At 47.0% G+C, this 15,362-nt stretch overlaps 1 protein-coding gene across 1 annotated transcript in view; it reads left to right on the top strand.

Annotated features, from left to right (window-relative positions):
- The first annotated feature begins 3,279 nt into the window (after nt 1-3,279).
- The window catches only part of ARHGAP19 (Rho GTPase activating protein 19), a 58,068-nt gene continuing 45,985 nt past the window's right edge, over nt 3,280-15,362 (top strand). The window contains exon 1 of the mRNA XM_056120782.1: nt 3,280-3,348. Within this exon, the coding sequence (XP_055976757.1) occupies nt 3,293-3,348 (56 nt within the window). The 5' untranslated portion in view covers nt 3,280-3,292. The remainder of the gene's footprint in view (nt 3,349-15,362) is intronic.

Below are 15,362 nucleotides of genomic sequence, written 5' to 3'. Positions count from 1 at the left end.
CAGTGATTTCAAACCTTTAGAAGCTTGAAAGCTTGGTGGTTGAAAGCCACTAATCCAGGGCGAGGGAGAGAGGGAGAGAGGGAGAGAGAGAGAGAGAGAGAGAGAGAGAGAGAGAGGAGAGAGCGCAGCATTGGGTAAGGTTCTTGCCTTGCATGTGGCAAACACAGGATTGCTCTACTGTACCACAAACGGTTCCCTGAGAAGGGCTAGGGGTCACTTCTGAGTGCGGAGCCAGGAGGAAGCCCTGACCACCTCTGGGTGTGGCTCCTAAAACAACAAAACAAAACAAATTAAAAATAAAGCTACTGTTCTAAACTGTCTTCTGTGCTGTCTGACGTCCATGTTCATTTTGTCAGGAGTCTTTTATAAGCTCCTTGAGGACCAGGGCCACTTCCCTGTGACCTTTTGTTCAGCAAGTCTGCTGGAAACAAGATGACTTTGTGAACTTTCACGAATTCCTGAGGCATAGCCATGCTTATCACCAGGCTAGCAATCAGTACCTTGATGGAGCAAGAATAATTTCAGGGGAGCCGTGACATGCGTGCAGAAATAGGGTGCACAGGCTTGAGGGCGTGGGAGTATTTTTTCAGCACTCAGCAGTGATACTTGCTTTGAATCAGAAGTCACAGCAGAACACTTGTTCATGTGGAGAAACAGTCGCCAGAGTAACTTATTAAACTGTAACTAAGAGAGTGAGTAGGGTGGCTGGAGAGATAGGACAGCCAGTAAGGCGCTTGCCTTGCATGTTGCTGATTCAGGTCCGATCCCCAGCATCTCATATGGTCCCCCGAGCATCACCAGGAGTGATTCCTGAGTGCAGAACCAGGAGTAACCACTTCTTGGTGTGGTCTCAAAACAGAAACAAAAACAAAGGAATGTGAAGTATGGACCTTATCACACAGTCACCAAGACAGATGCGCTGTGGGAACAAGGTGAGTAGCTTTTGTAGTGGTTGGTCATCCTATCACGGCTATTGTTTGCTGGACATCGCACTGCTAAGCAGTTTTTCAGAGAGGATCTAACTTCATCTTTTTTTTTTCCTTTTTAGGTCACACCTGGCAATGTACAGGGGTTACTCCTGGCTTTGCAATCAGGAGTTACTCCTGGTGGTGCTCGGGGGACCATATAGGATGCTGGGAATTGAACCCAGGTCAACCACGTGCAAGGCAAATGCCCTACCCGCTGTGCTATCGCTCAGGCCCCTCACTTCATCTTTTTAAGGCTGCCTGAGAATAATTATCCTTGAGATACAAAAGACAAAATTAAATTAAAAAATCTGAGTGGGTGGGAGACTCCCAAGATGTATTTAGGGGCCTAGGGCTACTCCCATTGACAATCAATCAACAAGGTTGACAATTCAGCATAAGGCCTGAGGATGTGGTACTTCTTGGGCCCTACAGTATCGGGAACCATCAGGGCCACTGCTGGAGTCTCCATAGGGACCCTTGGCAATGCTTAGAGGACTGTGCGGTCGGTGCTGGGGGTTGAACCCAGTACCTCCTACATGCAAGGGAAATGCTCTATTGCTGAACTATATCCTCAGACCTTGTGTGTGTGTGTGTGTGTGTGTGTGTGAGAGAGAGAGAGAGAGAGAGAGAGAGAGAGAGAGAAAGAAAGAAAGAGAGAGAGAGAGTCCATTTATTTATTTTAGAGGGGGTCATGCCTAACAGTGCTGTGGGCCATGTGATGGTGAGAATTGGACTCAGTGAACTCTAGCATTTGAGCCACATTCTGAGTTTCTGTTATAATTATTTATTTGGGGCCAGAGTGATAGGACAATGGTAGATCATTTGCCTTGCATGTGGCCGACCTTAGTTTGATCCCTGGCATAAGGTCCCATAAGGTCCCTCAAGCACCACCAGGAGTAATTTTTGAGTGCAGAGCCAGGAGTAACCCCTGAGCACACTGGATCTGACCCAAAAAGCTCCCCCACCCCCCGCCAAAAAAAAAGAAAGATTTATTAAAAGATTACTATATGCCAGACAGGACTTGGGAACCCTTATATTAAATGAGTGGTCACACAACCTTTATAATTATAAGTGGTCATTCTGGCTAAGAAGGAAGAGGAGAGTGATCTGTGAGTTAGTAGAACTGATTTGTACAATGGGGACGTAAGAGGTCATGGAATGCATCTGAACCACTGACAGAGAAGCTGAGGTTCAAAAGATGATAGTGAAAGGGGGGGGTGAGACAGAAACAGTAAGAATGCAAGGACTCTCAGGCAGGAAGAATTTATGGAAGAAGGGAAGCACATGTGGGTAACATTTAGTGAAAGAGAACCTAGGAAAAAAGGTCAAATGGAGAAAGCTCCAGCATAGAACACAGGCCCAGAGGGATGATAGAGCGAGTAAGGTACTTGACTTGTACGTGGTTAACCCAGGTTTGTTCCCTGGTACCCCATATGGCTACTGGAGCTCTGCCAGGAGTGATCCCTGAGTACAGAGCCAGGAGTAAGCCCTGAGCACTGTTGGGTGTGAAGCCTTCCCTCCAACAAAGGAAAAGAAAAACAATACATAAAAAATAAAATGCTTTAAGAAAGAATTAGACCTTTAAGAAGTCCTCACATTAGCTGCTTCTGTTAATTTTTCCCAAAGAATGGAAGGACAGGCTTAATTATGCTTGTCTACCATACGGGATCGAAGCTCAGCCACTAGCTTAAATTATGCACCTTTTGGTTTCATGGTTAAGACTCTTCAGGCAAATTTTGTGACTTATGTTGAAAGCAGGGTGGGAGCTGGAATGATTTTTTTTTTCCTTTGCCACACGCTGCGATGCTCAGGCGATGCTCCTGGCTCCGCACTCAGCAATTACGCCTGAGTGCTCAGGGGCACAGTATGGGGTGCTGGGGATCGAAGCTGGGGGCCAGCTGTGTGCAAGGCAAACGTCCTACCTAGCCCCTGTCCTATCTCTCCAGCCTCCTCCACCAATGCCATTCGGTTACTTCCTGTCTACCTGTTCATTCCACCGACTGGTCCCCTCCTCACACCATTTCAAAAACGAAATTTGAGCGTGGGCTTCCCAAGAGCGCCTCAAAACGAGAAGCTGCAGCTCCGGGTGGGGGCGGGGGGGGCGGGGCACGTGGGGGCTGGCTCTCCACCTCCCCTTTCTTTTCCGCGAGGACTGGGGAACAACCAATGACGGTTGGCCTTTTGAATAGACCAATCCCATCAGGGAGCCGTGCGGGTTGGGGGCGGGGATTACTCCAGCCAATCCTCGGACAGAGGCGGGCCAGTCTTAGCCAACCCGGGGGGAGGGGAGGGGCCTAGGGGCGGGGCGAAGTGCGCTGACTAAGATGGCGGCTGAGGCTGGGCGCGAAGGGGAGGTGCCGGCCCGCGGATCCGGCCGGAGGTGAGCCGAGCTCTTGGTCCAGCTGCCTAGGCGACGCGGCCGTGGGCTGGCCGGGCTGACGCCTTCCCCTCGGGTCACGGTGACCCAGTGGGGGCCGGGCTTTGCGCCGTCCTCGCCCGCCGGCGTTCCGCACTTGGCGCCTGCGGGGATTGAGGTTCCTCGGGGGTGGAGGGGGGTGGGTAGTGTCCAGCCGGGGGTCTGGTCCTTGCGGATGCTCCCGGGAGGGCCGCTCGCGGCAGGCGCGCCCGCTGGGGTGGACACTGCCCGTTATTGCATCTGAGACTCATCTGCAGGGCGAGGGAATTCTAGCCAAGAGCTGTTGAGCCAATCCCCCAGGGTCCCCACCACCCATCCCCGGGGAGTCGAGGTGGTCAGAGCTTTTCCGGCGCTTCCTGGGCCAGGGTCCGAGTGGTCAGACGTGGGCCGAGTCCCCGGGCCACTTCAGGGCAGGTCTGTTAACCGTGGAAGGGACTTTTTTGAACGCGAGACCTGCCCGTCGTGGGACGTTTTAAGTGCAAAAACCGCGTTGTCAACTGTAGGGACAAAGTCGGACAGGAGAATCTCGAGAGCGTTTTCGTCTTGTTTTAACTTCAGTTAATTAGTAACTCCTCCTTGCATTTCTCCAGCCCGGTGCAAACACCATTCGGTGAATCTGACTATTTCAGTTTAATATCTTACTTGATGCTTTTAGATACCTGTGCATGCAGAATCTTGATATAGATAAATACACATAACGTGTATATATATATATATGTTACATATATTTTACATACATATAATATATATGTGTGTATATATATTTAGGGCCACATCCGGCTGTGTTCAGGGCTGCACTCAGGGACCATTCCTGATGATGCTCAGGAGCCTAATGTGATGCTGAGGATCTCAGGTCCGTTTTGGGCAAGGCAGGTGCTTTATGTGCTAAACTATCTCTGAGGCTTATGCAGTATTTAAACAAAATTTTTATGTGCATGTTTCTGGGGCCTGGGACTGCTCCCAGGGTGTCACACATGCAAGGCTTGTAATATATTGCTGCTGAACCCCCCCCCCCCTCCAGCCCCTCCTCAGGATTTTATTCCAGAGAATGTCAGGGTTGAATGAGACAGCCCTTTTAAGGCTTTTATCCCTGAACCGAACAGTTAATGCCCTTTCAGTACATGATAGATTTTTTTCTTTTCCTAGTGGAACAACTAAAGAACAGATCAGAGGGATTGCCATTTCACTTAGCCATCTCGGTGTTATTTTTTTTCCTCTGTGTTCTTTCCTAAGCGGGCACACAGAAAATTAGCATTTCCCAGAAATGTTTTCCAGATGTTTTTGTCCTAGCCTTGAGACCTTAGTTCGCCTATTTACATATTTATGTCTCTCTATATTTCTCTGCACATGCATATTAGAATTTGATGGAGAGGGCTTATTTACATTGTCTCATTATAAATCAATAAAGTGCTCTGGTGTCCTTTATGCTATAGTTTCTACTGAATAGTCGATTCCAAGTCTTGGGAAGCTGGGTTTATGAGTGGCCATCACACTCTTACCAGTTGAGGTAGTAGAATGTATTGTTTGATATTTAGTTTGTAATTTTTTGGGGGGGGAGGAGAGGGAGCCATACCCAGTGATGCTCAGGGATTATTTCTGACTCTGCACTCAGGAGTTACTCCTGGTGGTGCTCAGGGAACCATATGGGACCCCGCGGATCAAACCCCTGTTCACCACCTGCAAGGCAAAGGCTCTATCCACTGTACTATCTCTCCAGCCCCAATTGTTTGATATTTATAGGGAATAATTTTTCATTCTTGAAACAGCCTATAAATGGTAGACCATATTTTGTCTTGACATCATAGGGAGGATTTGTATATCTGATTAGATCATTCCTTTTCCTGGGCAGGTAACCCAAGTTCAATCCCTGGCATCCCATAATGTCCCTTGAGCTCTGTCTTAGGAAGTGATTCTAAGCACGGAGCCAGGAGTAAACCCTGAGCACAGTTGGGTGTAGACAAGAAAAGAAAAGAAAAAAAAAACTTAATTTTGATTCGTGGATAGTAAATACCTCTTCTATTTTTGGCCTTAATCAGCTGGAATGATGCCCCCCTCCCCGCCCCCCCACACCACACCAGGCGATACACAGGGATTACTCCTGGCTCATGCATTCAGGAATTACTCCTGGCGGTGTTTGGGGGACCAAATGGGATGCTGGGAATCAAACCCAGGTTGGCCACGTGCAAGGCAAATGCCCTACCCGTTGTGCTTTCGCCCCAGCCCCCTGGAATGATGTTTTAAAGTTTAATTGCTTGTTGATTACTTGATCACTTGATATTCTGTTACTCACCAATTTGCCCGAGTGGGCGCCAGTAACGCCTCCATTCATCCCTATTGCATGCTAGCATAGCCCAGTGGCATCTGCTCGTTCTAGGAACACAAAGAGCCTCAAACCAATTGTTCAGGGTCTTGACGAAGAAGTCTGATCATCTCGTAGGTGGGCGGCCATGCGATCTTTTGACATCCCGTGGAATTCAATCTCAGTAAATTGCTTGTTACACTTTCAAATTACTGTCTTTTTTTTTCTGTTTCTAAAACTATACCGGGACTGGAGTGATAGCACAGCGCTAGGGCATTTGCCTTGCACACAGCTAACATGGCCGACCTTCGATTCCTCTGCCCCTCTCGGAGAGCCCGGCAAGCTACTGAGAGTATCTCGCCTGCACGGCAGAGCCTGGCAAGCTCCCCATGGCATATTCCATATGCCAAACACAGTAACAACAAAGTCTCACAATGGAGACATTAGTGGACTTGCTCGAGCAAATCGATGAATAACTGGAGGACAGTGACAGAAACCATACCGAGTGGTGCCCAGGGCTACTGCCAGCTTGGTATAGGGTCACTGCTGTCATTCTTGGGAACAGGAGGTGCCAGGGATCAAATCTGGACATAGGAAGCAAGTGCTGAGTGATGCTTGGGAGACCAGGCGGGCAGGGATCAAGCTGTATGCGCCCCAGCTCCCCTGATCTCTTTCTGGTTCCCAGCTCAGTTTTTATAAAACCGATAAAGAGCTATTATTAGGCAGAGAGGAAATTGACAAATAATGTCACAGGCTTTTATTTTAACCTCAATATTCACGGGAGAGGCCAGAGCAATAGTACAGGGGGTTAGGGCGCTTGCCTTGCCTGGGGCCTAACAAGGTTCCATCTGCAGCACCACGTATGGCCCCCCTGAGTCCCAACAGGAGTGATCCAGGAGCACAGAGCCAGGAGTAAGCCCTGAGTACTCCCAGGTGTGTCACTCCCACCAAAAAAAATTTCACTGGAAAAGGGGATCCACTATGAATCAGAAAAAGCAAAACAGAACTTCCAGGGGTCTGGAGGGAGGCAAAGGAATTCAGGGAAAAGATAGAACTTATGGAAAGTTGCCAGCATTTGGGGGACCCAGGTTTGATTAGGAAATACAGGAAGCTCAGAACTAGACTGCAGGGTGTTTGCCTCCTATTTATGAAAACCAGAAAATGGGGAGAGGGTCCTGTGTGCTGCTGATTTACATGACTGTAGAGCGGTGGTCTACGCGTGCTGGTCCCTAGGCTTGAAAACCACCTGTCTCCTGCCTTCTTAGAGCTGCCGGTCCCTGGACTGTGTGTGGGTGCGTAACACAGGTCTGTGTGTAAGAAGGTTGAAGAACACTGCCGTAAGAGGAGGGTTTCACACCAATCTCGTAATGATCTGGCTCTTTGCAGAAATCCAAAATTATTATATGACATTATATGATTCTCATACCAGCTATAGAAAACAAAGTATTTCACAATGCCTTTTCAGCAATTCTGATTGTTGGGGGGGGAAATTCTAAACAATAATGGTGCATCTTTTGTCGAAATATGAATGTAATCAATGTAGAGAAGAGTTGAGTAGAAATCATCTGCCTCACAGGCACTGGGAGGGGTGGGAGGGGGGTTATATTGGGGTTCTTGGTGGTGAAAAATGAGTACTGGTGAAGGGAAAGGTCATTGTATGACCGAGACTTAAACCTGAAACCTGAAAGCTTTGTAACTTTCCCCACAGTGATTCAATAAATAAATATAAGAAGAAAAAAATATAAATAAAATTATGAAAAAAAATTAAGGTGGAGTTCATGCCCAATTCAATCAGCTAATCAGTGGCTGAATAAATAGCAGTACTCCTACATAAAAAAAAAAAAAAGAGTAGGGTTTCACAACCAGGGCCCTATGGCCCCTTCTGGGCCCCCAGGACATGCCAAAAGAGTTACAGGTAAAAATCATATCAATTGTGGTGTTGGTGGTGGGGCACTGCACGAGACTAGAGGACCAACTGGTAGTACGGGACGGCCAAGGAAGGAAACAAGGTTAGAAGGGGGCCACAGGTTGAAAAAAGATTGAGGAACGTTGCCTTAGAGTAAGGACTATTGGTTACTAAACGTGACTTTCCTAGCCTTATTTTCTATGTATTTCTAAGTTTGATTCCTGGCACTGCATATGGTCCCTCTGCATCGCCAGGAGAGATCTCTGAGCACAAACCCAGGAGTTACCTCAGAGCACTGTTGGGTGTGGCCCAAAAACCAAACCCAGGCTCATTGGACTGAAGCTCATTCTTTACGGGAGGGAGGCCTGGGTTCAGTCCCCTGCGTCTCATGATCCTCCTAGCACTGCACTCGTGGAAAATAGGGGTGCTATTACCAGGCGGGAAAATAGATGTTGGGAGGGAAAAGCAACAGATGGCTATTGTACTGTCTCTGGAATTCTCCTCTGCACCCCCTTTTGTTTCAGGTTTATTTTATCTCTTAGGTCGCACCTGGTGATACTCCGGAATCACTTCTGGAGGGCTCAGGGGACTCTATGGGAGGCTGGGGACCAAACCTGGCTGCCCCATCTTTCCAGGTTTTTTATTATGCTGGGGCTTGGGCCATATCTTCTGGTGCTTAGCTGCTGTTCTCGTCTCTGTGCTCAGGCAGAACCCCTGGTAGCATTGAGGATTACGAATCTGGGCCCCCTGGATGGGAGGTAAATCACCTTACCCATCGTACTTTCTCGCCAGCACCCTCATTTTTGCTAGCTTTTGTTTTTTTTGGTGACATCTGGCAGTGCTTGGGGGCCACGCTGGGGCCTGTCTTGGGGATTGCTCCTTGCAGTGCAGAAGGATCATTAAATCTGAGCCTCCCGTATATAAATCGTATACTTAACCCATTAAGTGCCCTCTCTTGCCCTGTTCTTTTTATACAGTAACATACAGGATACAGTAGCTCAGTGGGATTAGAAAGAAAGAATTTTGTCAGATGTTCATATGTTTTATGACCTACTTTATGAACAGTCATTTTAAAATTGTGGGTTAATGACAACTTTTATAATGGGTTTCAGGGAGACAGCTGGAGTACATGCAAAATCCCAGGGGCTCTTCCCACCACCACATGGTCCCCTGAGCACTTGTCTGGGAGTAGCCTCCTTCCCCCATCCCAGCACAACGGGGTGTGACTGAAATAACAAGCGAAAAACTATGCTCTGTCTTTTACCGGCCTGGGAGTGGAGTTCAGCTGTAGCCCTCTTGCTGTTTTTAATCCCCTGCAGCTCGCATACATGCAGGAGCATTTGTCATGGGGTATGTGTTAGTTTCAAATGACTGTAAGTATTTAAAGCCAAAGATTGGAAGATAGCATAGTGCATACCACTGTCAGTTACCAAATAAAACACAGGTGATTTGTCAAGTTGAACTATTACCTGACAGATGCCCTTTTTTTTGTTATTGAAAGAATGAAGCAATTAGAACTATAGGAAATTTTAGTTTCCTGCCAGCAAGTTTATTTATGTTGTAATTTTGGGGGGGTTTCTCTTTTTTTTAGGCTATTTCTGGTTCCCCTTAGGGGTTATTTCTGGTTCTCCCCAGGGGTGACTCTTGGTGGTGCTCAGGGGCTATTTGAGGTCCCAGGGATCTAACCAGAGTCATCTGCATGCAAGGCAAAACCCCCTAACCCCTGTACTCTCTCTCTAGTCCCTATGTTGTAATGTTAACCTTTAGAAATTAATGTAAGGGTCAGGGATGTGGCTCAATGGTTAAGTACGTACCTTGCACATGTAAGAGTTGAGTTTAATCTCTGGTACTGCGACATAAATAACTAAATAAATGAACACATAATTAATAGGCAGGGAAGATGGCTCAAAGGGCTGAGCACGTGGCTTGCTCGCTGGATTTCCAGATTTGGACCCCTGGGCTCACGCAAAGCAAATGTTATATACTTGGGCCATATCCCTGACCCTCAAATTTCGAATATTGGTCTTGTCCTGAGCTTGTGATATGCAGTGTGATCGTTTTTTGGTGGTGCTCAGCAGCCTCTGTGAGCCACAGTCCCAGGAACCCGTGTGTGCTGCAGAGTTAGGTGCCACAGCAGAAGTGTCCACTGTCTTGTGGACAGTCTATCTTTGGACTTTGGAAGAAGAGGTTTAGAATTAACTGTTTTTTTTTTGTTTGTTTATTTATTTTTGCCACACGCGGTAGTGCTCAGGGGACGACATGGGGTGCTGGGATTTGAACCCGAGTTGACTGTGTGTAAGGCAAGCACCCTACCTGCTGTATAATCTCTTTGGCCCCCATTTGCCCAGGGTTCTTGGCATTTAAATCTAGGAGAAGGTCTTCTGGGTTCTCGACTGCCAGCTGGTGCTGGCCGGGTCTTCTAGACACGGAAGATCAGAACTGGGAATGGTGAACAGGGCTAGTTAATGCTCCTTTGCAAGGAAGATAAAAGCAGACAAGAAGGGCTGGGGAGAGAGCTTACAGGGTTGGAGTGCATGCTTTACGTGTAGAAGGCCCAAGTTCTGTTTTTCCTGCCATGCATGACCCTTGAGCACACCAGGAGCGACTCTCTGCCCTCTCTCCAGCACTGCTCAGAATAGCCCCTGAGCACCACTGGGTGTGGCCTCACACCAGAAAAGATACAAAAAGCAAAACAAAAGGGTTTTTCCCTTTCCCACCAAACAAGCAAGTACCAGCCTGTTTGAGATGTAATTTCAGTAAGGCCTCAGTTTCCTTCCTTAGCCCTCGGAATTTGGAACGCTGTTGTCTTTACATTCTCATGTATTACTGCCACAGACTCATTGTGCTGGCCCTTGCTTTTCGTTGTTTCAGTATCTCCAGAGAGATGCTCATTTGATGCAATATTAAATGTTGCTGTAGTTTCAGGCAGTGTTGCCATTTCTGCTCCTTGTAAGCAAGTTCATGCTCTAAGGCCTAAAGAGAATCATATCGTCACATTAAACAAGGCTGGTCTTGTAAATTGGATTACTCAGTTGTTTAGGACTCTCCGTTGTGGACGACTTCCAGAACACCACCATTTTTGTTGTACATGCACTCACCTTTGTGCGGACTTGTTCATCACTTTGGTACCATGGGAGTGTTGGCACCCGTTCAGTACAGAAACGCCCTCGGAACCCTGAGGGCAGGGTTCAGGTGCTTCATAGGTCCACCACTGCAGCAGAATGGCCAATGCCATTTTCCTCTTTTGGTTTTATCCCCTGACTTAGCATCCATGCTTTCCGGAAAAATTTCCTTATGCGTGGAAGCAAGTTTACAGGATTACTCTTCCAGTTAACAATGTCTGACAACACCATTTTTTTTTTTTTTGCTTTTCGGGTCACATCTGGCGATGCTTAGGGGTTACTCCTGGCTCTGCACTCAGGAATCACTCCTGGCAGTGCTCAGGGGACCCTATGGGATGCTGGGAATTGAACCCGGGTCGGCCGCGTGCGAGGCAAACGATGTGCTATCTCTCCAGCCCCGACAACAACTTTCTATAGATACATGATGAAAGGGCCAAGTGTGCCTTGAGGATTAGGATTCTCTGGGATTGGGGACATGACCATGAAAATTACTTTGAAATTCTCAACTAACTAATCAAGACTGAGTGAGTGATAAATGCTGATAATTAAGACACATGGAGAAAATCACTGGTGAGCTTGTTTAAGGATACCATCAGGAGGACCATATAAAAATATTTATGCAGGACCGGAGTGATAGTTCAGTGAGTAGGGCATTTGCCTTGCACACAGTCGACCTGGGTTCGATCCCTGGCATCCCATATGGTCCCCTGAGCACTGCCAGGAGATTCCTGAGTGCAAAGCCAGGAGTAACCCCTGAGCATTGCTAAGTGTGACCCAAAAAGAAAAAAAAAGATGCCTGCACAGTTTTTTTTAAATCCTAGGAAATAGTTCTAATGAACTACAGTAGTGGAAGTATTTTTCTGTATTCAGAATTGTACCAAGCAGAAGGCAAAACTCAGCCTTTCGTATCCATGAGAGTGCTCAATGGACTCAAGTACGACTTAGCATGCAGGAGGCCTGGGTTGGCCCCCCACCAGGGCACACTGTGGGGAACGACTTACCCCATCCCAAACTCTTGCCTCCCAGCAACAGACTGAGAACAGCCCCTGATCGACACTGATTTTGGCCCCCAAACCCGAACCTTCAGACTCCCATGTTTTGTAAATCATTTGAAAGTAATTCTGTTTGGAGCACTTTGATAATGAGAGACATTTTCCAGATATTATCTTAAATAATCAGCATTTTACTCAGTGTATCCTTTTTGGGGGAGGTGGGGGGAATGCGGGAGACACACCACAACCGGCTGTTGTCAGGGCTTACTCTTGGCTCTGTGCTTAGGGATCATTCCTGGTGGGGCTCAGGGGACCATCGGTGGTGCTGGGCATGGAACCTGGGTTGATTCTGTGCATGGCAAGTGGCCTATCTGCCATACTAGCATCATCCCAGCCCACTCTGTTTATTCTATAGAATGAGTTTTTTTTTCTTTTTTGCTTTTTTGGGCCACACCTGGAGATGTGCAGGGGTGACTCCTGGCTTTGCACTCAGGAATTACTCCTGGTGGTGCTCAGGGGACCATATGGGATGCTGGGCATCGAACCTAGGTCGGCTGTGTGCAAGGCAAATGCCCTACCTGCTGTGCCAGCATCACTGTAGCCCCTAGAATGAGATTTTAAAGTAATAACTTTCTACTGTATTTCTTATGTGGTAAACTGTATAAATACGTTTCTTATAGCCTTTGTAAGTCCTGCCTCCCTCCCCATCCACTTGTAATGGGAAACAGGTTGGACTTCACTAGTTCTTTCATCGCTGCAACTCCATCACTTAACTTTACCTTGCTTACCTTGTGTTTGTATAGATTTGACTCCTGCCACAAGGCCAGGTTTTATGCTAACTGGTCTGTCACACATGCTTGCAACAGCTCAGTGATACTTAGTTTCTGGCATGAAATTTTAATCTCTAATGAATGAGAGAGGTGAATTCCAGCTATATTTTACATAAAAGATGGCTTCAAATTCATAGATAAGGGGCTGGAGCAATAGCAAGCAGGTAGGGAGTTTGACCAATCTGGGTTAGATTCCCAGCATCCCATATGGTCCCCTGAGCACCGCCAGGAGTAATTCCTGAGTGCGAGCCAGGAGTAACCTCTGTGCATCACCGGGCATGACCCAAAAAAGCAAAAATAAATAAATGAAATTGGACCACCCCAGCCATGCTTAGGGAGGCCTGGGTTTGATTCTGAGCACTGGGCAGTGGCCCCTGAGATAAGACTGAGAAGTTTGAATAATAGCTGATATGATTTATGTCAAGTAAAAGTCACCTCCGGAGTAGGGGAAGGAAGCGACTCTAGGGGACATCGCCTGATGGCTCAAAGGGCTGGAGTGCATGTTTTGCATGTGGGGGTGCCCAGGGGATCACTGTCATTTAGGAGTGGTCCTGAAGCCCTGTTGGATTTTACCCCCAAACCAAACTGGAACAGAACAAAGCAAAACTTGGACAACTGTTCTGAAGGGCAAACCTTAGAGTGAAAGTTTGAAAACTAACTTTTTTTTTTTTCTGGGGAGGGCATGCCCAGTGGTGCTCAGGCCTTATTTCTTGCTCTCTGTGCTCAGGGATCATTCCTGTTGGGCTGGGGGGGATCTTAAGGGATGCTGGGGATCCAACCTGGGTTAGCTGCATGCAAGGCAAACGCTATCACTGTATTCTCTCTCCGCCCTTGTTTCAAAGTTTTTGTCTATGAAATTGGGTAGTGTTTTCCTGAAATTTTTTACTACTTCTCAGCTATTTCTGTCGCTCCCCAAACCAGACCAGTTTAAACCCAAATAGAGTCTTATTGTGTTTGTGTGTGGGAGCCCTGGGTTTGATTCTGAGCACTGGGCAGTGGCCCCTGAGCATGGCTGGGGTGGTCCAAAAATTAAAAGCAAAAACTAAAAGCAGAAAAGAAAAGAAAAATCCAGTAAATCAATCATTCTGTCTGTCTGGGCATTTGGGGTCGGTTTGATTCAGTCTTTTCATTTATTTATTTTATTGATTTTTTTGCTTTTTGGGTCACACCCAGCAATGCTCAGGGGTTGCTCCTGGCTCTGCACTCAGGAATTACTCCTGGCGGTGCTTGGGGGACCATATAGGATGCTGGGAATCGAACCCGGGTTTGCCGCGTGCAAGGCAAACACCCTACCTGCTGTGCTATTACTCCAGCCCCCAAGATTCAGTCTCTTTATATCAGCTTTCCTGACACCAGTGTACAATTATTTTGTGGCAAAAGGGAAGAGTACTTCATAGGTGGAAGTGTTTTAACAGCTGAGGTGTCGCATCCAGAGCCTCGTAGGCTGAGTGAGCAGTGAGAGAATGTGCATTTCTTTTTAGGGGATTGAGTTCGACTTAGAAACTTTAAATATAGCTCATATTTTGATAGAAGTTGCCAAGGTTGTGGTTCCTGGAGAACAAATCAGGTTAAGCAATCCACGAGGCAGGAAACGTTTAGTTTTGTGGGTTTGCAGTTTTGGTAGTTGTCAGCCAGAGGATACATCTACAGGATACAGGGTTCCCCTGCCCCCCAATCTATTACCTTGAATTTTGATAACTGGTGGGTGCAACGTGCCTTGAAAGCATTTCACTTTTCTCTAATTCAAGTTTTAGCTGTGGGTTGTTTCCCGTCCCTTTCTCTACGAAGCATATTACCATACACGTAGCATCCCATCTAGTGGTTAAAGTAATAATTGCAGACTATAAATAGGTTATAAAAATTACCCTTTTGGAAGTGTAAATCTTATTTCTATTATTTTCCCCTGAAAATGCAGGGAAGTTACAGGGGGATTTCTGGATAGGGAGAGTCGACTCCCCAGTCTGAAACTAGATTGACCTGAGTTGGTATGACTTTCAGTTATTTGGGGATGTCTGGAAACATTATTGTTATTGCTTAGTATGGGGGTCACACTCTTAGTACCGGGGGCGTGGCAGGCTTGGGGCCCAACTCGGGCCACACTTGGCCGTGCTTTAAGGACATTACAGTGCCTGGGATCTAAATCTGGGCCTCCCACGTGGCATATGCTCTACCACTTGAGTGACTCCCTGTTCCTGTATTTGATATAGAGAAAAGTGTGACATTCCCAGGCCAAAAATAACCGACCAAATCATAACAAATAGGAATACTCTGATTTTTGCTCTATGGGGAGACCTGAATTACTCTTTGAATAGTTTTCTCAAATTGCACTGAAACACCTATGTGGATTTTTTTTTTTTTCTTTTTTGGGTCATACCCAGCGATGCTCAGGGGTTACTCCTGACTCTGCACTCAGAAATTACTCCTGGTGGTGCTTAGGGACCATATGGGATGCTGGGAATTGAACCCGAGTCGGCCGCGTGCAAGGCGAACACCTACCTGCTGTGCTATTGCTCTGGCTTCTGAACACCTGTGATCTTTGTATATCTGTCTCCCTTCCTATTAGTTCTCCTGGATCTGGCTGTCTATGCAAACACTTCCCCCACCCATCCTTTTTTTTTTTTTTTAAAGACAGGCGTATTTATTTATTTGTTTGTTTATTTTTATTTTTTGGTCACAGCCAGTGATGCTCAGGGGTAACTCCTGGTTCTGCACTCAGGAATTACTCCTGGCGGTGCTCAGGGGATCATATTGGGATGCCAGAGATTGAATCCGGGTCGGCCACGTGCAAGGCTAACACCCTACCTGCTATACTGTCTCTCAGGCCCTTGT

This window comes from Sorex fumeus, unplaced genomic scaffold, assembly GCF_029834395.1.
Source record: "Sorex fumeus unplaced genomic scaffold, SorFum_2.1 ptg000043l, whole genome shotgun sequence".
In the NCBI taxonomy this organism is placed as follows: Eukaryota; Metazoa; Chordata; class Mammalia; order Eulipotyphla; family Soricidae; genus Sorex; species Sorex fumeus.
This window is presented reverse-complemented; position numbering and strand designations above follow the sequence as displayed.